General features: G+C 41.8%; 4 protein-coding genes across 5 annotated transcripts; 3 read left to right on the forward strand and 1 right to left on the reverse strand.

The window, feature by feature from the left end:
- The first annotated feature begins 768 nt into the window (after positions 1-768).
- snorc (secondary ossification center associated regulator of chondrocyte maturation) lies at positions 769-5,583 on the forward strand. Its single transcript, XM_061083758.1, has 3 exons — positions 769-844; positions 5,220-5,387; positions 5,474-5,583. The coding sequence occupies exons 1-3, from the start codon at positions 769-771 to the stop codon at positions 5,581-5,583; spliced, it is 354 nt and encodes a 117-aa protein (XP_060939741.1).
- A 2,898-nt stretch (positions 5,584-8,481) lies between these two features.
- Positions 8,482-10,894, forward strand: LOC133017616 (G-protein coupled receptor 55). Its single transcript, XM_061083736.1, is given in 4 exon segments — positions 8,482-8,570; positions 8,572-8,601; positions 9,340-10,075; positions 10,691-10,894. Coding segments are annotated over 4 exon segments (1,059 nt in total).
- Positions 10,895-13,054: 2,160 nt separating this feature from the next.
- On the reverse strand, positions 13,055-18,088 carry itm2cb (integral membrane protein 2Cb). 2 transcript variants are annotated; one of them, XM_061084319.1, is made up of 6 exons: positions 17,875-18,088; positions 15,778-15,909; positions 15,478-15,666; positions 15,256-15,366; positions 14,968-15,118; positions 13,055-14,251 (listed from the first exon to the last, which is right to left on the reverse strand). In XM_061084319.1, exons 1-6 carry the CDS (start codon positions 17,959-17,961, stop codon positions 14,160-14,162), a joined length of 762 nt encoding a protein of 253 aa, XP_060940302.1. In that variant the 5' UTR covers positions 17,962-18,088; the 3' UTR covers positions 13,055-14,159. The 2 variants fall into 2 exon arrangements, with proteins under 2 accessions (XP_060940302.1, XP_060940301.1); XM_061084318.1 differs by having other exon boundaries at positions 15,478-15,669.
- A 3,742-nt stretch (positions 18,089-21,830) lies between these two features.
- On the forward strand, positions 21,831-23,703 carry hes6 (hes family bHLH transcription factor 6). Its single transcript, XM_061084875.1, has 4 exons — positions 21,831-21,917; positions 22,007-22,093; positions 22,233-22,314; positions 22,830-23,703. Exons 1-4 carry the CDS (start codon positions 21,861-21,863, stop codon positions 23,234-23,236), a joined length of 633 nt encoding a protein of 210 aa, XP_060940858.1. The 5' UTR covers positions 21,831-21,860; the 3' UTR covers positions 23,237-23,703.
- Positions 23,704-25,266: the final 1,563 nt, after the last annotated feature.

A 25,266-nucleotide genomic window follows, 5' to 3' on the forward strand; every position in this document is an offset into this window, starting at 1 on the left:
TAATATTTCTTAGTACGTGGCATATATATCTGATGCTATACGTTTATCTGCGGTATGGTGATGTAGTGACCAATCATCCCTGGGTGATGCATGTGCTTTGTGCCCTTCTAGTTAGTTTTTTAGTCCGCAGGATTACACCAAAACTACTTAATTGAGCGATTCAATGGTTTTCCAGATTCTGTCATTTCAAGATAATTCATGGATCTTGATAAAAGAAATCCGGTACATTTATGGGACTGATATTTATGAATGTGTTCAATTTGGTGCTGATCGAAATAATCAGAATCTAGTGAATTTAAATGTGGTTTCATAAGAGGGACTGTTGCTCCCTGGTGGTTTGTGCTCTAGATGGGCTTTTCCCTCACTCAAAAATGACAGTACTCCTCCACCAATGACATTGTTTCATTTTGAAAGTCAAACTTTCTACTGTTAGATCTTCCCTTCAGGAGTAAAATACCCTGCAGGGCCTTTGTGATGCAACCTGCTCAGTGAGGTCGGTGGCTCCTGATTGTTTACCCCTCACACCCAACTCTCGCTGGAGGAATCTGGAGAGGGGTGGTCCCTGCGATGATGTTCTCACAAAGTCCACAGTGTCCAGACCATCCTGTGCACACACCTACAGTCCCACCCCTTCCCTCCCCCCCGGCGCTCCCCTATACTCCTCTCCTGCTCCTCTGCCGGGCGATTCACTCGTTTGAAGTCACTGCTCGAGGAGTTTTCGGAGACGCTTTTAATTTTTCCTGTCGGACAGTCATTCCCACAGCCATCATGGTCCACAGCATCAGCATGTGCAGAGTGCTCCTGCTGATGCTCCTCGGCCTCCTGGTCGCCTTCGTTCACACAGGTAAACCTCTGGATTCTCAGTGATGTGGTTTGTTCTAATATTTCATTTGTGTCTCTGGGTCACAGTTGTGCATCTTTGCCTGTTTGAGCTACAGGGGAAATGTAACAGATGATTCAAAACCACATTCTGGTTTTTATAAAAAATCTGGCTGTCACTTAAAATCCAAAATGTGGGAGAAAGAGTTTTTTTTATAACAAATACAAACTGGAAAGCTTCTGAATCAAGTTTTTAACCTCTTCTAGGAAAAATAACAGATTTTAATTATTAATTTGTGGATCGTTTAGGTTTAGGTTTTTATTTTCCAAGAGCTTATAGTTCTAGCTTCAGATAATCAGGCAGCTGTTGAGTAAAGGTATCAAATCAAAGGTGTGTGTGTATACGTGTCATTTTCTCCCACACACACAGGCCTGGATGTGTGCAGCCTGATGTAAATGATGCAGTTGTTGCAGCTCAGAGGGCCGTGAAAGCTGCTCTTTGACAAACAGGATGACTCAGTTGCTTTCATGATGTCCTTCTGAAAACCCGCAGCCCCTCGGACTCTGGCTGAGCTGAATGATTCTGTGTCGTCTCGGTTTTTGGATTTGAGGCAGTGGACCCGTCCACAGATGCTGGGCTTATTCTGTGCATGTGAAGAGAGAGTTTTGGTGCTGGTGGTGGTGTAGGAGGGGAGGATGAGATAACAACCAAGAAAGGCAACAAACTCACTTTTACTTTCATTATCTTCTATCTGCGTTTCTCAGTTCCTCTTCTTCTCGGTTCCTCTTCTTCACCCTCTTAAATCATCTCAGATCACAGCATCACAGCTCCAGAGCTGAGGTCCAGATGAGCTGTTGAGCTCATAGTTACAAACACATTGTTGCTCTGGTTTCCTTAATGTCCCTTTCTTCCTCTTCTTGCTCTGGATGGTACAATTCTAAAGAGGAAACGTTTATTCTGTGCTTTATATTTAGATTTACGGCTTCCAGAAGAGAAACAGAAACTCGGAAGTTAACAGAACCTCCAACCTGGAAAAAAGAAAATACATTTAGAGAGAAGAAGAAGGAGAACACATATAAATGAGTGACTGATTTAAACATTGGGTAGTGGTGTTGAAGATTTATAAACTTTGTGCATTGTCAGATCCGAGTATTCACTAAAGGCCATGGTTTTAATATAGTATACAGAATAGGCCTTTATTGTCATTGTACATTGTACTTTGAAATGTGCTGAGCATCTCCGAAAGGTTCACAGGATAAGTGATGGCAGCAAAGAAACAAATTTATATGAAAGATATAGATTATATTTATACATTAAAAGTAAAAGCTAATAATAAAAGTATTGCATGGTAAATTAGGTACAAACAGTATTGTACCTTAAAATTGTCGGTATCAAGTCGATCCAGAGGTGTAAACAGAAGACAGTCAGTGATGGCTCTGTGATAAAAACAGTTTTTGAGCCTGGATCTTGTGCGATTGTGTCTCAGCTTCTCTTCAAGAGCTCTTTCTCAACTCTGAGCTTCAATGAGGGAGAGTTCTCTGACGTCCACTGCAGGAGAATTTACCTCCGGGGCAGAGGACACATGTTTTTAAGGCCTCACAACACTCGAAACTATCTTGATGGATCCCAGAGGAGTTTCTTTTTGATGATTTGAGTAAATTTTACACATTTCTTTAAACGAGACAAATATTAATAGACCTGACTGGTCACCATGTACAGTACATGATGTTTAATCAGACTCCCACTGACCCAGTGACCGACACAGCGTGACATGCAGCTCCCAGGTGATTCAGCGTGGGGAAACAACTTGCTTAAAATAAGTTTCAAGCAACAGCAGTGTGACAATTACTCACATTTGATCTTCTTCAAAATGACCGATCCGACTGTATGAGAGACTCAGTCTTATTCTGCAAAACACAAAAGGGATTCATCACTGTTATTTTGTCACAAGACTAATTTTCTACCTCTAAAAATCCTGTAAAAATCTCTGGAAAATGTGGTCACGACCTGTGTACTGAGGGTGAAGCCAGGGAAGGACGACACCAGCGATGTCGTGTGTGGGCTGCATCAGCTCGTGCTCTTTCTGTGTCTGGCCTGGTTGTTTTTCACATGCACCCGTCTACGCGCTTTGTCATCTCTCTGGCCGGTGTGAAATCCTGACTGACGAGGTCCGAGGAACAAATAAATGGCCGTCTGTGTTTTTCCGCGTCTGCCAGGCTTCTATGAATCTGGAATTGTTTGGTGTCAAGGAAGGAGAGGCCTTGATTGACGTCTGGTGCAAAGATTACCAACCACGGGCACGTGCTAGAAGAGAGATATAAATTAAACATATCTGTGTTAAGGATAATAAACATTCCAGCAGGAATACAAATCAGTATAGGTAATGCTTTTTTTAGTGTTGAACCATAGTCAAACACCTTATTACAAATCAGTTGAAATGTTGAACTGAAAACAAGGTGGATGTAGGATTTTTCTGAATCGGGGGCCACAGAGGGGCTAACAATTCCTGATTCAGTTAAACAGTTCAGTTCAGATTGAAGTCTTTCCTTGTTTACTGTAAAATGTATAGCTTTGAGCAAAGCTACACATTAAGAACATTTTGAAAATTTTATTTTTGAACAAATCAACATAGTTATTAGTATTGTTATATTCAGCTGGAGCCAGTGCCCCCCAAGGTCCTGTCCCTGGATCTGCCCCTGTCAATGAAATAGTAAAGTAAAAGCCGTTGAAATATTTGACTTTTCATCTAAATTAAGGAACTAAATTAAAAGTATTGGATACAAGTGGTCACTTGGGGATAAACAACTTTATCTTAAAACACCGAAAGAGTGACAAGTCAGCTGTCTGAAAAACTACACGTTTGTATAATTAGCATTGTTAAAATAGAATCCAGACTATAACCCATTCCCATAAGAACTTATGTGTGTCGTGAATCTGACGGATGAGGACACCTGAGCTCCCATCAAAGGCCTGTGGAGCTGCATCACTCACAAGAGGCTTCAGTCACATTAATTCCATTTAACACGAATTACAAGCCTGAGTCAACCCCTCTTGTGGAAACAAACACCATCGGAAAACATGGTGTTATTATTTTTTGCCCTCTTATTAAATCAAGCTGTCCGTGGAGGCACAGCCCTTCACACACAGCGACGATTAAATAAACATGTTTGTTTGACATCCAGTGCCCGGGCCGGTGCCTGGTCTGGGCCTGGCCGGTTGCTACTGGTTGCAGCCCGCCGCCCAACGTGACCGCACAGGCTGCCTTTTGTGCCCTGGGCTGAAGGCCTCATTGATGGCTGAGCTGGCCGCAGGCCCGGGCCCTACAGACCTTCATCGAACTGCGGGACAGGAAGCAGAGAGTCAACGCAGCAGCGTCAGAACACATCAGCAGCACAAAGACTTGAAATGATATCACACACACTTGTTTATTAGTGATCTTGTTTTCTACTCAATTTGAGACGGTTAATTGAGGCTTATTGGGTCAGAGACGGGGTGAAGGAGTTCACTGAGGGCGTCACAGGCTACAAAGTAAATATGTCGTATTAAATATGCAGAGTGTAAATATGTTTGGATTACGGTTTTGTTGGTATGAGCAGAGTCGAGGGCAGGAGAAGTGAATCACTGAGCGTGTGAATGGGTGGGCTTGTTTTATTTCAGGGGGAAGATGAAGTTCAAATCTTTCCCCCGTTCCTCCGGATTTCAAACCAAAAGTTTAGTTACCAGAGAAACAACTCCCACCTCAGTGGCAGAGGCGTTTTCAATGGTTTCAAACAAGCGTTTTCCGAAGGTTCGTGTCAGGAGACAGAATTGTGGCTTCGAGGAGAGACTCCTGTTCTTCTGGCTCCTGCAGAGGTGTGAAAAGTCTCAGGGGAACTTCGTGCTCAGATGGGAGGAATGTCAGAGGACAATTTGGGAAGGAGGGAGAACAGACGACAGACTGCAAAGAGTTGCAGAGAAGCTGTAAACACTCAACAAATCACTGCCTCCCCTAGAGCTGTTTGTACTGCACTGGAATAATCAACCAAACCTGGGTTGAAGGAGGTATTTCTTTGGTTGACCCCATGTGGAAAAGAGAAGCACGTAGAGAGGCTACCTGCAGCTCAAACGGACAAAATGTCCATCCTCCACAAAGACATCCTTATGCCTCTCTCTGAGCCGTTAGCCTGGTGAGACAAGAGCGAGGCTGTTGGAGTCACTACAGACAGAACCATGTGTACAGCCATGCACTGAAGAGCCATTAGCAAAGTCATGCACCTCCATCAGTGAAATGATTGCCCAAGGAAACAGAGAAGTCCATACTGCCCAACAGCCAGTCATCGTCAGTGCAGGGATAACGTGTTTTGTCCACGTTAATCAAAAGTACAAGTGGTGAGTTTTTTTTCTTCTCCTTGTTCTGCAGATACAGTCGCAGACCCGGCCTCAACGACCAGGGACAACCAGGACACCATGTCCGGGGAGCCCCCCAGCGACGTCACCACCAGAGACCCCTTCCAGGACATGACAGAGCAGTCCTTCACCAGCGACTACGAGGACGCCACCCACTCCCAGGCCGTGGACGAGGAGGAAGGTAAAAGTGACGCAAACCATACAACAAGCACAACCACTAAATGTTTACAGGTATTTATATGTGTGTATTCATGTGTGTGTGTGCAGGGGTGTTGGGGCCGGGCGCCATCACAGCCATCGTCATTGCAGTCTTCCTGGGAGCATCTGTCCTCCTCGCCCTCATCGTCATCACACTGAGGAAGTTCACCGCATCTTAGAGTGAACGTGTCCCATCTTGTGTGTGTGTGTTTGTCTATGCGTGTGTGTGTGTGTTTGTTAGTACGTGTGTGTATGGACGTGTGGGTGTTTGTGTGTCTTCTGCCTCTCATCTCAATCTTTAACCTCCCATCTCTCCTTTGAGCTGCGTCTTTCACTTCCCTTTAGATGCTGAACATGGTGGCAGGTCCCTCGACTGACTATTTTACAGATTTACTCCTGTAAACACACACTCACACACACACACACACACACTCTCTCAATAACTGTTGCTCAACATGTTCACTTGTTCCTGAAGGTATGATGTTAGAAACTGGCTGGCTCTTCCAGTGGAAACTGTAGCTCGTCCATGTCATTTTTATTTTTTTTATGTGCTTGCTCTAGAGGCCTTTTAATGTTTGTGAGCATTTCGTTTCTCTGTAGAGTTTGCTTCTCTTTGTACATGAAATGCATGTTTGTGTGTGTGCGTGTGCGTGTGCGTGTGTGTGTGTTGCTGGGGTTATTAGTCTTTCAAAGAGTTTACCTTTTGCTAAATATCATTTCTGAAATGTTCCCCTTGGCGTCAGCCATGTACACGTTTTGAAGTTTGTGTTGAACCATGTACAAACATTTGTTGAGTCAGAATAAGAAGAGAGCTGTTTTTAAAAGGCTCCTTCACTGGAAGTGAACAGGGTCGTTTGTTTTACCTGCAGAGCAAACAGGAAGTCACAGTGTGGGCGAATGAGTGTTGTGCTCTCAAGTGACTGTAGTTTTGTTCTGTTGTTATTTTAGTAAAATAATTTTGTCTTTTACCGTTCGCCTCCGAGCCCTTGGCGGTACAGCTGGATGTTGCCATGGTTACTTCACCACCTGATGTTTTTTGTTTATTTTATTTTTGAGATTTTAAACTGAAAGGGAATCCAATAAACCACGTGCCAAATGTTTGTGACTGCTGTGTGCTTTTCTCATCACTGACATCACTAAGCCAACACAGCAAATTATATGTATGTATTTTTTCTTAATTATTATAACAATGTCTTTATTATTCAATCAGTTAATCAAAGAAATTAAAAAGATGCCATGTTTCTTAAATGAGCACCGCCCCTATCAAATAAATCAACAAAATTAATGTAAGAGGATCAATGTATCTTAAATAACTACACAAAAGAAACTACAACACAACCAACTCATGTTTTAAAACATGAGGATTTGCAGAGGAAAATGTCATCTTAAATGCAAAAAGGTTGTCATTTATCCACAAGGGATAGATTGGCCTGTACCCCCCTGTTCAGCAGTAGGGGGCGCTGTGGCTACCAACTTTACTTGCCTGCATAAAAAGGCTCCTTTGGTAACGTTACATTATTCTACACTGAACCCTTGTGGTTTATTCCAGCTCAGACGTGCACGCTGACTGCAGAGGGTTTATCCAAATGTTATAACGTTATCATTAACACATCTCGCAATGTTGCTTCTGAGAAAAAGACGACAGAAGCATTGTCTCCGGCTTAAAATACATTCAAGTAATCGTCACAACTGAAACCAGGAAACCACCAACTATCATATCTTTGAGAATCTCTCAGCAGCTTCAGACAGAACTGAAAGAACCAACACTTCAATCGCATCTGTTTTCAGTCTCTGGGAAAGGAAGAGCGATTTCCATAATCACTGATCACAGAACCAACCGCTGTAACAGAACCGATATACCAGTCATCGGCTTCATCAGCACATTTATAATTTGAAGAAGAGCTATCCGGACTTTGATATGAAGTTTGTTTTGATTTTACCAAAGAACTTAGTGGTGAACACAGCTGTAGGGTTTCAACACTAACTTTTGTAAAAACCTACGTACACGTGATGCAGTGAAGACACAAACCTGCGTGACTTCATTTGTTTTTCGATGGAAATTCCAGTCAGAGGAAACCACAATCTAACAAAAACACTCACGAGAGACTTGTGGTGTTTGCCAACACTGCAGTTTCCCCAATTGTACGTCATCTTACCCTTGTGATTTGGTGTGGGTTCAGTCTTTAGAGGGTTCATTTGTTTTCTGTTGCCATGGCGCCACATGTTGGTCAGCTGGTCCATCAGTCGGTTTCACTCTTCGCACTCGGGCATGAGATGCTATATGTTGTTTTAGAAGAAAGGTCCGGTCACCTGCTAACAGGGATCCCTCCATTTCTCATCAAGTGTCATCAGTAGGCCTTTAGCTATTTGCATTTCAATGCTGCAGTACTTTGGTTTATGACAAAATACCTGATGCCTCTGTTGTAGTTTGTGGTTACATAAAACACTAAACTAAAATTCTGAACATAGGAAACATTGCACCTTCTGATAAGCGTGTTAGCATGTAGCTTAAAGCATTGCTGTGCTGTACTTGACTTGAACCCACAGTTGCTAATATGGTGGTAAAACCTTAAAAGTTATTTGTCCAGTAGTTCTTGATTGAATGGACTTTGTGAGTTTTTTGTTAAATCTTTGTTTGTTCAAAATCCATAAAACTCCATTTACAACAATATAGGACAGAGGAAAAGAGCAAATTATCTCATTTTAGAAGAATAAGTTACTCAGAAGCTCGCAGATACCTCCGCCAAGCACGAACAATCCTACACATAATTGTCTTGTGTCATATTGGAAATATCAAAAAAGGGAGTTGTTTGATAACATCCATTATACATATTTCATAAAACATACACAGATGAAATTGAAAAAAAATCCTGAATCTAATTCATGAGTATTAGATACATATGCTTTAGATACATTTGCTTTAGATACATTTGCTTTAGATACATTTCTTGCAGCAACCACCCATTCGATTATCTTTAAAACAAAGGCACATAAGATGGATGACAGTAAATCTGCCTGGACAGTTTTACCTCTGCTCTGATTTCAAATGGCTGTGATGCACATCTGAATTCACATGCATGATGTGTGGCAGGACTCAGGAAGTGGTGATGAAACAAAGGTAGAGAAAGCAGAAGTGTGTCTGGCGCAGAGACTCTGCCAGACACCCTGCGCTCAGTGGAGAGTCTGGCATCCATGAGGTAAGGTCGCGACTTCATATTCATATTTTCCCATTCACAGGATTCCTGATATTACACAGCACCAGGTTATACTTTCAAAGTGTTTCAGTGGAATGTTGGTAACAAGGGCAACATCAGTGTAGAATTTTTGTTACAAGAAAATATTTAGAAAAGATTTAAAACTTTTAAATTTTAATGGATGTGTAGGGAGTAACCTCTATAGCCAGCATGATATACTGTCAGTATGTAATTTGCAAGCAGTGGATGTAATTTTTAACATGCAGTGTATTCTGGAGCCTGATGTAATAATGTACTTCACAGCCACACACCTCAAAGATATACAATAGATTGTTATTTGACTCTTATCCTTGTTGGACTGTTTTTCAGTTTTAAATTAGATAAAGCTGCATTAATATCATGTTAAAAAGCCTTAAATGTATTTTAACATGTGGCTGCCGTTGCCAAATCTGACACATCAAGCTTCAAGATCATGCTACTTCCTTTCAAATCTTATTAAATCTTATCAAATTGAAGTCAGAATCATTTACCAAGTTACACAACCAATACCTGATTAGTTACTTCAAATTCAAACATGCATTGAGTATAAAGAGCTCGTCATTGTTGTCTTTGCAGCTCTGACTTGTCCCCACGCCACTCAGAGGTTTCTTATCCTGCATGAGTTTCTGTGTGTGAACAACAAACAATAACAGGTTCATTTCACAAACAATTTCACAACCACCAAACTCCGACTTCCTGCAGTGACACCATGACATTCAACTGCACATTTGACGAGGTGGACGAGCTGATGAAATATTTGGAGCTGGCCATCTACGTTCCCATATTCGTCTTTGGTCTGATCCTGAATGTCATCGCGCTTATGGTGTTCTGCATCTTTATGCGAAAATGGACCGAGACCACGATCTACATGACCAGCTTGGCTCTCATGGACGTGCTGCTCCTCTTCCCTCTTCCCTTCAAAATGCACGCTACCAACAACGAGTGGGCTGCCTCCTTGCACCCTTTCTGCTCAGTCTTGGAGAGCCTGTACTTTGTCGGGATATATGGCAGCATCTACACCATCATGTGTATAGCCCTGGACCGGTGGGTGGCTATTTGTCACCCATATAAAGCCAAGTGGCTGCGCTCGCCCAAAGCAGCTCTAGGGACCTGCATGGGGGTTTGGGGGCTGGTGCTGGCAGTGCTCTTTCCAACTGTCCATGGCTTCAGGGAGGCCGCAAAGGCGGATTTCCAGTGCTTCCACGAGTTTTCAAACAAAGGTTGGAGCCCCCCTGTGATCATCTGCCTGCAGCTGTTTGGGTTCCTGCTGCCTGCCCTGGTGGTGGTCTGCTGCTCAGTGCAGAGCATCCGAGCTCTTCGGCGATCCGGTGAGCACAGCCCCAAGAGCCGGGCCTGTGTGAGGGTCATCTACAGCAGCCTTGGCGCCTTCCTGTTGCCCTTCACCCCGAGCCACCTCGGCATCCTCCTGCAGTTCCTGGTGAGAGTAACTACAAGTAAACTGAACTCTGAAATGAAGAGAGAAACAAGTTAAAGCATGGGGGAAACAAAGATGATAAAAAAAATCTCATTTGAAGGCCCATTTAATAGCTGTTCAGGAGCTTTTTGTTCCGTCCTCATATCTCATCATATTATATCTTAAATCAAAGCTTTTTTGTACAGATCTTGCGATATTGTGGATGTTTAAATGTCCATATTCTCTCACTAATATAAAACTGTTGGCTCAGCAAATGAAGGGCACAGGTGGTGCACTTGTAATGATCGACTCCTATTGATGATAAAAGTAACGTCACATAGATCCTTTGTGTACTCGAAAGTATAACACTAGTTTGATGGCCTATCTTGCATTGATAGAAAAGTGATAAAAAAAAGTCCTGGATCTTCCCCATGATCCAGGTCCACTCCAAACTTGAATGGGTTCTTCCCTGACCCATAAGGGTCCATCTATCCTTCCATTAAGTTTCATGTTTCCAGTAGTTTTTGGTGTAATCCTGCTAACAACAAAAAAAATGACAGAGGTGAAAACATAAAATCTCCTCATTCATGTAAAGAGCAGAGTTTCCTAAATTCTCCTCTCACCCTTCACTAATCGCAGGTGCACCAAGGAGTCATTCAGGAATGCAGCCACAAGACCAGGATCAGCGTGTTCATACAGGTAGCCATGTGTCTGTCCAACATCACCTGCTGCCTGGACGCTTTCTGCTACTACTTCATCGCCAGCGAGGTGAGGAGCTCCAAAGACACCTACAGGAGGTCGTTCAGCCAGAGAAGAGCCACGTTCAGCACGTCAGAGGTCTGAAGATGAACAGTTTGAGTTAGAACATGATGGGGTCCTCAGGAAGACCCGTTAACACAAGATCTGGCTTCTTGAGATTTAGCAGGGCAATGAAAGGAAAGAAGAACCTGTATTTCAAGTGGCTGAAGAAATGGCTGGCGGTGAGTGCAACCTTAATTGAAAACAGAGCAGAGAATAACTTTGAGGCTGTCGTGTTAAGGAACATTTTTTTGGGATTAGGTCCAATGACAGGAAGAAAGAAGGCCCCTGTGTAACCTCAAAAGGCTCTGAAACCTGAAAGAGAAATACCACAGTATGAGAAATGTCTCAAAGAACCATCAGGTCGTACACACTGACAGAGAGAAACTGGTGTGGGATATGATTCATTTGAAAGCAGCAGGATATTAAAGAGTCATTTTATTTTCTCAAGAAGTAAAGTCAAACATACAGGACTATAGATCAGGGACGATAAACTCTGGATTAATCTGGTTCAAATGATTTTCATTAGAGACGGGTTCAAATATTAATTTATTTGTGATTTATTTATAGACTTATCGCGCATTTCTATAAAATGCAGCTATACACAAAAAACAACTTCAAGCCAGTAAATAAATTAAACCTAAGCAATTAAATACATTTTCAATCATTTCCATATTCATGCAAATATTAATTTCCATATTCATTTATCTAGTATATAAATAACACCATTTTAGTTGTGATCTCGAAACATGTGAATTTAATGCAAATGAAAATAACAAATGATTTTTATCAAACTTTAATAATAATTTCTTGACATCTACATTTAGCACATTTTTTCTTGTAATGCAAATAACAATATCTATCACTGATTTTATAAGTTACTGTAAATATCAGAATAGTATTTACATCAAAGTATCCACACTTTACATCATTATGCATAAATAAATCCGGTGGCTTGATGATAAATAATTTGTTGTCAATTATTCAAATAAAGATAATATTTTGGATGATTATACTTTGTCAATAATCCAAATCTGAATGATGAGGCAAATAATTGAACATAAAGTAATCTGACGTTTTATGAGTAAAAACTGACTGGTTGGTTTGTTTTTACATTTCAACTGACAAAATATGCAAACTGTAAATATCATGTCACTTTCTACTTTTTATTAGGATTTTTATTTAAAACATGCAGCTTCACGAATATGCATTTTCCTAATGTTGAACGTTTATGTTGTTGTGGTGGTTATCAGGGTGTTAAATGTACATGAATGCTTTTTTACGATGGTGTATAATCTGTAAAATATTCTCTAAAACATGAAGACTGTCTTATTTTTAGTTTGCTTACATTGTTAATGTCTTGATTGTTTTAGTTTGACACCTTCCTCCTCTCTGCCCCATTTTTCTTTCATGTCTTTGATTTTTAAGACTGAAAAATGTCTGTAAAATTAAACATGTGAACATAAATATGTATTTATTAGAGCTTGACAGGAAGATGGTGTTGATGGTTTGTATTTTTACACAATTCAATTCAATTGAATGACTATACAATGATGTTATGACATGACCAGTAGAACTGTTTGGCCATTGAAGACAAGGAAATATTCACTTTTTATATTCTCATGGCATTAATGTGGAAACCAAAGAGGATGTTACTTGTGAGTAAGTGTTTTTTTTACCACGATGACGATGCAGATTTCTCTTCTGTAAAAACAGAAGACGAAAGCATGTGAACTGAAAAAAACTGACAGAAGCTGCGAGGAAGTTAACAAACGAAAAAAATAAACTTGATTTCCCTTTATGAACAATAACTTCCTTTCATATTATTATTCATGATGTGTGTTATGGTAAGGTTTAGGCCTAGTTTGTCAATTCAGTTTTTATAATGCATTGTCTTTAACTGAGGATGACAGTAAGAGGAAGATTATTCAAATTCATTATCCTATTCACATGTGATAAAATATAATGTAATAAAAAAAACAAGGTGGAGTTGGGAGTAGATAGAAAACACATGATTCGGTGAGATTATAATCTACCTTTTGAAAATACATCTGTTAACTAGTTCAATTTCTCCGTGGCTCACCACCCTGGTCTTCCTGATGTATTTAGAATAAATCAAACGTCATTCCTTTCCCCGCCCAGATTTTCTTCACATTGTGTATGTTTGAATGAGTCGGTTGCAGATAAAAACGTGAAAGACAAAACTCAAGTTTGATTATTTATTCTTAAAGCAGGAAGATATTACAAGAAAAAAAACTGTACAGGGAAATCCAAGTCGATGACACGTGAGCACGTTATCATAGGTCTCAACGGAGACTGATTTGCTCCATGATGCACATTAGAAAGACACCCCAAATCTTTTATTTTTTTTAACTTGGGACAAATCTTAATTGTGTTGATAATAATGGCAAAGTAAGAAGGATTCTGAGCTGGCAAGAGCTGAAAACAATGTACAAATCCAAGTGAAGAGGAGGAAGAGAGTTTTAGCCTTTGATATCATCTACAGTAAGTGATCTAGACTATAAAGCATTCTCTCTAAATGTCCTGTATAGAACACGAAGCATAGGATCGCTGACTGCAGACTTTGGTTCCTTTTGTCCCTCTAAAGCACTGCTACTAATTACAGTCTAAAGCTTGTATCCCAGGAGTAGGACGGTGTGACACCAAAGGAAATACAGAGACAAAACCATAAAGAAATGAACCTTCACAAAACAATCTCAGATAAAAATCTATGCATATGCAACAATATGAAATCCAGAAGAAAAGTTAATTTACAGTAGATATTGCTTAGGAACAATCAAAATTATATACACCATTCATTAATGACAAAGACCAGCAAAGAAACGTATTAACTACATGAGGTATGTTGTGTCATTTTTCTGACATTCAAACAAAATAAAACGACAACAGGAAACAGATATTCACAGGAGTGCACAGGGCAAACAGCATCGTTACCATTACCCACAGTGCACTGGGTTACTCATAATGGACGAATCGAAAATGAAAATTTAAATCAATGTGACAACACATTAACTTGTTTTGCACAACATGACGAGCTACAGATATATCCAAACACATTTATATCGTCAAATATACAGACTAAACTGACTGAATAAAAAAAAAAGACTTAAACATTGAACATGAACAGTTAGCGTATTCCATGTTCAGACAATAGAACAAACATTGGAATTAAAACTGAAACTGCTGGACAAACACTCGCTTTTAAAGTGCAGTTAAAAGACTACCTAATTCAAGAGGTATAATTTGAAATTGCCTTCAGTGTTGGACGGCTCTGATTTCTGCCTCAGATTCAGAATCTGCTGCAGATGACTGTCTCGACCACAAACGTGTTCTCGAAGTGACGGATGCTGTGGCAATTCTTTGCCTCGCGCCTCTCGATACCTGGAAGACAAGAAGTGTGGAGAAAATCTGTTCAGTGCCAAGAATCTACAGTCTACATCTCACTTGTATAAACCACCGTGCCCACGTTGTCCATGGCGTCAGCAGAAGTGATTCCCTCAAATCCAATCCATATATGGGAAGTTTGTTACATCCTTTCTAAAGCTGTCACGCCAATCAAAGGCGGCAGTAAAAGATATATCGCTCGCACGCATCACTACCACCTCCACAGTGTGTGGATGTGTCCACGGCGAATACGAGTGAGTCACAGAGCAGGAAGTTCCCAGGCTGCGCCCACACACACACACACACACACACACACACACACACACACACACACACACACACACACACACACACACACACACACACACACACACACACACACACACACACACACACACACACACACACACACACACACACACACACACACACACATGATAATCAGGCTGCAAGGCTGCTAGAGGACAGTTTCACACTGATAAAGTATGAACAGGAAGTCCCTATTTGGTCATGGTGGTATTTTTCTGCAAAGTCACTAATTCTCACTTCACTCCCACACGCGAAAACTGAACGCTGGATTCCCTGCATACGTCACATGAGTCCACATCTCACACGAGTGGTGTGAAAGAGGGTGATAAAGTAGCAGTAGTCGACTCGTTATTTAGCGTCTCATATCGCCAGAATAGGAACAGGAAATGAATGTGTGTACTCACGTCGGTGCTGACTGCGGCGCTTGAGGCGGTAGGTTTCTTTGCCGTAGCAGAGTCTGTGGATGAAGGGGCCGAGCTGCCTCATGCTCCTCACCCTCCCCGTCACCACCATCTCCTCCTGGATGATGTAAGTCTGCGGAAGGTACGTCCCCCTCTGTGGCAAAGAGAAACACATGAATCACTCAATCGATCTGTGGGAGGAACGCTGCACTCAGGAAGAGAGCATCTCTCTCTCTCTCTCTCTCAAGAGCTGCATCACTAACAGTGAATGAGGCGGGTCAAGGTCCTCACCTTCATGTTGACAAGCAGCTCCCACAGGTTACGTGGAGGCATCACCAAGGTCGTGTTCAGCTCGGTGATGTAGCATTTGTCCAAAGCAATGTCGTGGTAAGCTGTGAGGCCCTGGAACGGATAAAAAAAAAACAGGGTTAAAATCGAATACATGTTTGAACACGTAAACAAGAAAATGTAAAGAGAGGAAACCAGTAACAACATAAAGAGGCCTGAACCTACCCTCTGAAAATCATGGATGATATCGGCAGGGTCGCTGCCTCCAAAGTGTGGCACGGGTACGCTGATCTGTTCATAGTTGTCGTCAAGGTAGATGCCGACGTTCTCCTCCAGCTCTTGCCGGCCCCTCTGAGGAGCGTACACCGAATCCTCGTAGACCACCCGACAGTGGAACAAGCTGTCCTCTGGGATCTGCTAATGGGATGCGACAGTGATGAGTTAGTGTGGGTACCAAGCTATTTATATATATCCTGGGCTGTCGGTGTAAAAAAAAAAAGGGAGAGGGAGGCAGAGTGAACTGACCTGAGGTATGAAGTAGTAGCGATAGACGGAGGCCAGCACCAGTCCTGACATGAAAACCACCAGGCCCAAGGTGAGGCAGCATAGGCCAGTCGGAAACGCCTTCTTGGACCTGACAGGAAGAACCAGCTGCTCCTGTTAAAAAAAAGAGGAAAAAGTCTGGTTAGAGGACAAGTCAGCATCACCATTGTGAAGTCAGATAGTTATCCGGGAACCTGACTAAAGAATATAGCCAGAAAAAATGTGTGGCCCAGATTTCTGTGCCATGTCCTAGTGCAAGTGTGATGTATTAATGAGGCGCTGCCAGAGCACACTGTTAAAATGTGATGCTGTTAACGGAGCACGCGCTTTTTCATCCAACTCTATTTCTACTTGGGAACATTCTGGAGAAATATTGGCGGCGTGAAATGAATCATCGCCACTTCTCTGATGGAGCGTCAGCAGAGTTTTACGTCCAGCCGTGCTTTCCTGTCCGAGGTCCAAAAATCGTAACAGAGTTAATTCTGACGACAGGCGGTTTGCCAGGTTGTTAGTCAAGCACGGGGATCTGTTAGACGTAGGAAGGAGTGGAATGAGACATGCCAGATGCTCACCCACCGTCTCTCAGTCAATCTGCTGCCCTCTCTCCCTACTACTGTTGCCATGGAGAGCGGAAGCGGGTAGAGCAGATTGTGCCAGGCTCTGACGAAAAAAATCCTGGCACGTGTTTGTCTGGGTCTATTCTTAGAGGCCTACTTCCACGCTCCATATTTGCCGTTATTTCCCAGCTACCCACAGAGAAAGTGGAAATGGGAGCATCTACGTGGAGCGGGGGTCCCTCAGCAGAGGCGGGCGTATTAATAGAGCGACACACACTTGCTCTGACGCCGGGGCTCTACTCTCCCAGCCAATCAGAACACACGCAGCCTTTGACATCATGTGTCGTATCAATGTGGACGTAAGAGGTTAGGAAACAGGTTCGCAGATGTGATGGATGCATCATCAGGTGATCTTTACTCACAGGAAGAGGCTTAGACAGGCGTCCATTACGTGCCAGATATCTAATTATGTGTAATTACTGGGAGGTAGCCCAGAGGGGAGGATACCAAAAGGTTTCCTGACTTCCTCTATCTATCTATCTATCTATCTATCTATCTATCTATCTATCTATCTATCTATCTATCTATCTATCTATCTATCTATCTATCTATCTATCTATCTATCTATCTATCTATGTATCGATCACTGATCTGAAACTAAGGACCTGGAAACGGCCATGTTGCAGATTATGTTCAGGATGTCAGAAGCTCAGTTTCTCTGCTCAGATCTACTCTATTGTTTTTGTGTGGTAAATGAGAAATTGTCAACAACTCGTCAAACTGATGCATGTGTCCATTTTTTTAACTTGGACTTCTGTCTTTTTATGAATGCCAATCCAGACACAGAATTAAAAGCTTATCTGTCGTTAGACCTTGTTTACACACAACAGACAGTACAGACAGTAATCCTGGATTACCATTCTCTCTCATTGGCCCTGGCCTCTCCACAGAGACCTGCAGGAGTCACGTGATATAACACCCCGTGACGTCACGTGAATGCTGCTGCAGTGCCATCTGACAGCTCTGTTGTGTTCTCGTCTCAACAAAGGACAGGGGGGGGGGGGGTAAACACTGAGGCTATTTCCAGACATGACCTTCTTCCTCTCTTTGCTCAAACTGTATAACTCCATTAAAAGGAGGGTGTCCCTTTGTGCTGAGGGCACACACAGGACTGCACATCTGCTGGGTGCACCGTACAGAGGCAAACAAGGTGACGTAATGTCAACATCCCCAGGCTGAGATGACCCTTGTTATTATGATATCACTGCACAGTGGGATTTAAGATGCACCGAGAGAAAGCAGGATAACACAACAATCAGCTTTGATTTCCATCTGTTTCCATGTTTGCAGCTGCATCTTTTGTTTAAAATGAAATTATGTCGATGGTGTTTTTTGCACAAATAAAAGTGATAATCGGTGCACATACAAATCAAACATCCCAGGAGAGAATAAACAGTTCAGCTTCAGCAGAACATAAACACACAACACAAAGAAAAAAACTAAATAAAGTGTGCACACTCACGTGAGCCAGAGGCACAATGATCTTGTCTCCGTCCGTCTCTTTGTCGGGCTTCTGCGCCGCCACTGTCTGGAAGGTGATCTTCACCATGTTGGATGAGTGAGTTTCAGTGTTTGATTCTTTTCTTTTGCTTTCACTGGTTTGTGGCTCGCTGCTCTGGTTCCTCTGCACCGGGCCGGGCTGGTTCTTATAGCGGTGGAGCAGCGTCGCCCCCGGGACTCAGTGACCTCAGCAGCGCGTCTCCTCTGACGAACGAGCGCTGTGTGGGCCTGGAGGAAAAGCCGCCTCGCCGCTGTCAAAATAAGAGCCCTCATCCGGCTAACACGCTTTAAATGAACACGAAACACGGTATGTGTCCTCGTGGGTGAACATACAACAATCCGTGTTTAATTTTTCGCTGTCTGGAATGAGAATTTCGCTCTTTCTGGCCAGTTTGACGTCTGGTGAAATATCAAACGCTCTTATTGTGAAGGCTAGTGCCAGATATGGTAGTGCTTTCCGTATTTATTTAAAACTGCATCGCCTTTTTCTCAACCATGTCAGAGCTCTCATCACTATCATCACTACCATCCGGAAATGTAGGGATGTTCCAACTCTCAGATAACTGCTGCACTGTAATAAAGTTAGCACCAGGTTACAACTTCTGATACTAGTGGTAGTAATAATTCATGGACTCTGTACTAATAATAATATGTCTTAGTTTCAGTGTTTAAAGTGTGATATAGCAGTGCAATGACTTTTTTTTGTGTATACTTGAAAGGTAGAAATGAAAATTCAATCATTATCTCCTCACCACTATCCCGATGGAGGGGTTGGTGAAGTGTTTGAGTCCACTGAGGGGGGTAAGGGGCTGTTTTCAGGGGTAAACAGCTGCAGCCAGATCCAACATTTAGTTATTTTTATACGTTTGAAGAATTTGTCACCATTTACCTCAATTGTATCCGGGGTATCACATTTGGCTGCAAACTAATTCTCTAAAACGTGGCACTGGCTGTGGTTTGAAAGTGGGATTTTATTTGTTGAAGAATCTTTCTCCTGGTTAAATGATCAAATACAGTAATATATTTTTTCTATAACTACACCCACAAACTAAAAAAACATCTTCCCTCAGGCCCCAGATCAATAAGATAACAGTGGAAATGTCTGCAAGCAGCCTACATGTACTCGTGCACATTCCCCTTCCACATGCAAGTTGCACAACACGTGCAAATTTGCACAGGGATACACACGCGCAGCCTTCGTCACCATATGAGAAGCGTCATGACAGCCTGTCTGGGTGACTCAGTAGAGACATAGCTCACAGTGTGTTGAATATGGACATTACATGTTATTGGAGTTGATGATACAACAATAAAAATGGCTGAAAAACGCTACTCATAAAGGTACTGACATTGGAAATGAGTGAGCGGGGATTACCCGTCTGTTTCTCCACCCCACCACACTCAGCTCTGTTTCAGGCCACTTGTTGGGTTCAGACTCTTTTACACATGCGAGTGAGGTACTTTACAAACAGCTCTCATCTCCCTTACAGAAGTGGGGCATTAGCCTGGTCTTCATTGGAGGACTGATGGCTCACAATCAGGCACGAAATAGGCCTTGCTGACTAATGATGCAATGTGAGAATTGGCAGATATACGGCCCATAGTGCTGTGTGAGCACTCTGAAAGGCGTAGGTGCCACTTTGCTGTGTTTAACTACTTTCTCTTCCCACATTATTTTCATAGCTCTATATTGTTTATATTTTATTCACTTTTGTACTTTCACTTGCTATTTTGTCTACACCAATTTTGGACTTTCTGCTGCTGTAACACGCGGTTATGTATTGTAGTACTTCAGCTGTCTTTGATTTAAAAATGTTATTGTATCACTACTTGTCGTCCATGATGTTTTGTTTTCACATTTTTTTATTCTGTCCTCTTTGTGCTCTGTACTGGTTGTTTTGAAAGGTGAAACATAAATAAAGTTATTATTGTCTTATCTGGGCAATTGTTGATATGTTAGTGTTATTATGTATTCATACCACATTGGAAATTTGCTCAAATCAACTCATTTGGACACTGTCATTGTTTTTTTCGTAACTTTTATTGGTTAAGATAAGATAAAATAAAATACAACTTTATTGATCCACACACCACTGATATTCAGTTGTTAAAAAGGCAATAGAAAACACATTTAATACAAAATGCTGAGTATGTACATCATTTACACCTTTTACTGTAGTGGTTCGCAAAGACATGTTATAAAGTAAAGTGCAGTGGTGCAGGATGATTTCTGAGTGGAAAAACAGTTGTTACATAAATATAAGGTCATATTGTGATGTACATGTGACACAAATGTGCAAAAAGTGGGAAAGAAGGACCAAGCAGTCCGTCTTGCTGTTGTTTATGTTGTTATTGTTGTGAATTATGCTTGCACTGTGTACCCTGTACAACACTCCGCTCCATATACACTTACTTCACATCATATGTGATATGTGTAAATATAAACCATATTGATATTATATATAATTTTATACAATAATATTGTCTTTTGCACACTCTGTCTACATATTCTTACACTCATAGTATATTATATTATCTATTGTATAGTCAAATACTTATATTTATACCTCTACTATATATCATATATTATATCATACTCGCTGTATATTCTTTGTATATATAAGTCTATATACACATATTTATACATGTGTACATGTTATAATTATAATTATTATTATTATATTACTATTATTATTATATATACTGTTGCTGCCATTATTACTATATACTGCTATTATATTGGTATAATTACTATCATATATAAATATATATTATGTTATATTATATACTATATATACTGTACTATTTTTATATACTGTCTAACAATAACATTACCATCATATCATCAGTATTATTACCATCATCTTGCCACTGCACCTTATCTACCTATGTATCTTGTGTTTCTGTTTTTTATTATTTCTACTTCAATATTTTTTATTTTATTCTATTGTATTTTATTTTATTGTATTCAAATATACCGGCTGCTATGACGACTTAATTTCCCTTCGGGGATGAATAAAGTACTCTATCTATCTATCTATCTATCTATCTATCTATCTATCTATCTATCTATCTATCTATCTATCTATCTATCTATCTATCTATCTATCTATCTATCTATCTATCTATCTATCTATCTATCTATCTATCTATCTATCTATCTATCTATCTATCTATCTATCTATCTATGCACTGTTTGCTGCTGTTCTTTATGTTGTAAAGTTGCACTGTTTGCTGCTGTTGTTTATGTTGTGGATTTTGTATTGTTTGCTGTTGTTGTTTATGTAATTGTTGGGAGTTTTGTATTGTTACCCAGTGTTCTATCATGTGTTGTCCATTTGTTTATTAAAAAAAAGCAAGCACAATGAAAGTGACTCGGGGGAAAGAAGCTTTACTGCAGCTCCATCTCTGAACCTGTGTGTCTCCGCTGCAGATGAGCAAACAGTCTTGTGCACAATGGGCCGGGTCTAGACAGGCATGTATGAGGGGGCAGCCACAAATCTTGAGGGGGCATTGTGCTTTATTATATTATTAATATTATAAATTGGGATTTAGTTTTAGGGGGCACAACATTTATTTGAGGGGGCCAGGCCCCCTCTTGCCCCTGCCTAGACCCGGCCCTGGTGCACATGCGGATGCTCACACCGGGACAAAAGCTGACATGACCACTGGCGGGCACGAGCGTTGCGCGCCCCCGATGGGTGTCCTTCCTCCCTTCACGGGCCATTCATATGTAAATTAGGGGGGGGGTGGTATAAACCCGGCTCTCGCCCCCTCGGAGCCGCATTCACGACCCCGACTCCCCGCAAGCCCACGGCCATCTGTCCCCCCCCCACCCCCCTCCACCACCAACGGGCAGTAACGGCTCTCTGGATTAAACAGCCACCCTCCCTCCGGTCCTCTGCGGGCTCCTGTGCTCCAGCGTCCGGGTCGAACTCCCCAGCCAACATGGCCCCCGTCCGGAGCAACACACCCGGTGACGACTGCGGCAGGTCCGACAGGAAGGTAAGGACCCCCGGGACCCCCGAGGCCGCTTTGTAGTGAACTTCTCTGAACTGTAGCTAAGTGCTCACTGCTTGTTACCGTGCCGGCAGATGAGGAAGCCCCTGGTGGAGAAGAAGAGGAGAGCTCGCATCAATGAAAGTTTGCAGGAACTCCGAGTTCTCGTCGCGGAAACAGACGTAAGGCAACGCGGATGTGTTTGTGTCACAATGCGGGGTCCTTTCTGAGCCAGTGGCTCCACTGGTGGGACTGGTGTGTGCTGGTTTTCGTTGAGCTGGGGTCGCTCACTTTGTTTTTGTCTTTGCTTTCCCGACGCAGCTGCAATCAAAGATGGAGAACGCGGAGGTGCTGGAGATGACAGTGAAGCGAGTGGAGAACCTCCTGAAGAACAGGGTCCAAGGTAAACGACTTTTTAAAAGGATTTGTCAAAGTCAAATCAATTTCACATTTCACTTAAACCGGTCACTTTTAGTTTCAGCATACTTCTAATATATTATTCATTTCACTTTAAACTGTGACTTTTAAATCCACCATACTTGAAATGTATGATTCCTGCCCGAGCATTATAGTTATTAAGTCGTATAAAGTAGTTCATAACAGCAACAAGTATTGATACATTCGGATCTGTATGAGCTTGAAGAGAGATGGAAGATTGTAAAATACCATTTAATGCTTTTGAATCTTATGTTTAAAAGGCAGATAAATGGAATCCCTGGGATGTTGATGTTTTTGGTTTGTTTTGTGCCTTAATTCTTGTTTTATGTTGTAACTTCTGATTTTCTTTTTCACCTGTTTTAAATTACACTTTGTTTGTGCTGCTGTTTTGACTTTTCCTGGTTAAATAAGAAAATAAACAATGGGCCGATGCATCATGGGAACTTTAGTTTGAATGGTGGATGCTCTGTGTCTCCACAGAATCGGATGCAGTGAGCCGGGAGGCCTGCGAGCGCTTTGCGGCGGGCTACATCCAGTGTATGCAGGACGTGCACGCCTTCGTGTCCAGCTGCCCCGGGATCGACCAGGCGGAGGCCGCCGAGCTGCTGAACCACCTCCTGGAGAGCATGCCCCTGAACGACGAGGACCAGCTCCGGCTGATGCTGCCCGACGGCGGCCTGGCGGACTGCCCCCCCGGCAGCAACAGCACTTGGTCCCTGTCTGAGAGCTGTCTTCAATCTCCGGCGCCGTCCACCACCTCCACCGACGACCTCTGCTCCGACCTGGATGACACAGACTCGGAGCAAAGCCTAGCCTCCTCGTCAGAGGAGGCTGACGGCCCGGATGTCTCCATAACTTACTCCAAGTCAGTGTGGAGACCCTGGTAGACGGTTTTCTAAAAAGGAGCAGCATGTTTCAAAGTGTAGTAGATGTTTTTTTTATATATATTGTTTGTGGTAGGATGTGAGTTAGACCTCAGTAAATAACGGAACACTGCGGAGATCGGTGGAATTTGATGGAAGGTATTTTAGAAGCTCTTTGTAAAGTTATTCTGGAAGTACAATTATACAAAAATGTATTTAAGGTTCGTTATTAAATGTGTTGTAGAGGTGAGGGTCTTCATTTGGAAATGTATAGGCCTTGCCTTCTGTGAAGGGGGTAAATGCATATGTAAATATTTACATGTTGAATATGACTGGGCTGTATAGAAGATAGCTGTCCCCCTAGAAATTGATTGTTAGTTGTGTGTAAATTATTTCATATTTAGTATATTTTAAAGGTTTTTTATTGTGTCTGTAATTAGGTTTACTTCATCTTGATTTTTCAGCTTTTCATTAAACGTCTTTTTAACAAATCATTTGTTCTGAATCGCATTGATCCAGCAGCTTCTTCCAAGAGAGACACATTCCACACAAAAGGATTCCCACTAACCACCCACCCGCAGCTGTGTTCAAGATATTAGTTATTACTCTGCGACTATAGGCCATTTGTGTGCAGCATCTCTCCGAGATCCCTCAGCACATCGTAGACGTTTGTGAGGTGTGAAGTGAGTCATCCGCCCGCTCCTTATATAGGCCTCGTTGAGGACTTGACACGTGGGTTTTATAACTTCGGCTTTTCGAGTTTTAAAATAACTGAGCACAAATAACTTGCTCAGTCATGACTGGGCTCTTCAGCAACAAAACAACCACTTTCTTCCAATAAAATCTGTAGTATTTGGTCAAATAGCACAGAGCTCATGACTAATTGGTTCTTATTTTCTAAATTTATATATATATATATAGAATAATGTGTGTACAACCTTATACTAGCTGGAGAAGGGGGGGCAAGGAAGCCATGCTAATTCACAGAGACACTTTGAAAGCCTGCGTCTGCGGAGCCCGAGATGTGACCTGTGTGGAACCTCTGCATCATGAGCTCCTACAGCTACACATGAATAAGAAAAGGCAGCAATCCTGAGCCAATCCGTCTGTAGTGAAATGTCTCTTGTGGTGTTCCTGTGATGTTCACGCCGAGTGTCGTTTCTCTCACCGTCCCTGGCCTTAAAACACCCATAGTGAGAGGGAACTGGTGAAAACGACGAGAGAGAAAGAAAAAAGATTAATACAATGAGCTTTGAGGGATTAGTCATGACACGACATGTTTCCAGAGAATAACTAAGTGCTCAAGTGGAGTAATTACAATCCCTTAAATGATTGTAGTTAACATTGTATATTCATTTGTATCTAAAACACAAATATGTAGGAGATCAGGTAAAGACGCTCAGCATGTTGTGGTGTTACTTTACATGTGTATTTGATGTTTCTGTACACTTACACCCCACTACAGTATTCAGGAATATTTTCTTCTATAATATATTAATCTGCCAGCTACATTTACAACTTGTTTTACAACACGCCTGCTTAAACAGCAACTTTACACAAAGTAGTTCAGATGAGATCTGCCTTGATAATTTACTGTTTTTGTTTTCTTTATTTCTTTATCTCTTATGTGGCCTTTTAGTCAACTGCCCTGTTGGGGGGGGGGGGGGGGTTGCCTTTGGTTGTTAGGCACTTTGTAACATTGTCAAGAAGAGTGCTATGTAAATAAAGTGTATTATTCTTATTACTATATATGATCAGCTAAGGCATCCTGATATTTCTATATTACTTGTATATTACCATTTTATGGCACATTACACAAAATATTATACTAGCTTGTAGTACATAGGTTATATCCAAAACGTTCTGACAGCAGTAGTTAGGACAGAGATTGGATACAACACCTCAATCCGACACATACAATGAAACAGTGTGTGATCACATAGGTGTAATCATGCATATAGTGAGTATATGTTTTGCCTTGTGGTGAAGGAGAAAAACCACACAGGGGAAATTCACTTGCTATGGCAGAAGAGAATCAAAATGAGGTGGAAAAT

The sequence above is a fragment of the Limanda limanda genome, chromosome 13 (assembly GCF_963576545.1).
Source record: "Limanda limanda chromosome 13, fLimLim1.1, whole genome shotgun sequence".
NCBI classification, from domain to species: domain Eukaryota; kingdom Metazoa; phylum Chordata; class Actinopteri; order Pleuronectiformes; family Pleuronectidae; genus Limanda; species Limanda limanda.

Excerpts from the sequence above, each read along its gene's own strand:
- snorc (XM_061083758.1), top strand. The coding sequence starts at position 769 with ATGGTCCACAGCATCAGCATGTGCAGAGTGCTCCTGCTGATGCTCCTC. Across the intron at positions 845-5,219 it reads GGTCGCCTTCGTTCACACAG|ATACAGTCGCAGACCCGGCC; the intron begins GTAAACCTCTGG and ends CTTGTTCTGCAG. Across the intron at positions 5,388-5,473 it reads GGCCGTGGACGAGGAGGAAG|GGGTGTTGGGGCCGGGCGCC; the intron begins GTAAAAGTGACG and ends GTGTGTGTGCAG.
- itm2cb (XM_061084318.1), bottom strand. The coding sequence starts at position 17,961 with ATGGTGAAGATCACCTTCCAGACAGTGGCGGCGCAGAAGCCCGACAAA. Across the intron at positions 15,367-15,477 it reads TCATCCATGATTTTCAGAGG|GGCCTCACAGCTTACCACGA; the intron begins GTAGGTTCAGGC and ends TATCCGTTCCAG. Across the intron at positions 14,252-14,967 it reads GCGCCGCAGTCAGCACCGAC|GTATCGAGAGGCGCGAGGCA; the intron begins GTGAGTACACAC and ends CTTGTCTTCCAG.
- hes6 (XM_061084875.1), top strand. The coding sequence starts at position 21,861 with ATGGCCCCCGTCCGGAGCAACACACCCGGTGACGACTGCGGCAGGTCC. Across the intron at positions 21,918-22,006 it reads GCGGCAGGTCCGACAGGAAG|ATGAGGAAGCCCCTGGTGGA; the intron begins GTAAGGACCCCC and ends CCGTGCCGGCAG. Across the intron at positions 22,315-22,829 it reads CCTGAAGAACAGGGTCCAAG|AATCGGATGCAGTGAGCCGG; the intron begins GTAAACGACTTT and ends GTGTCTCCACAG.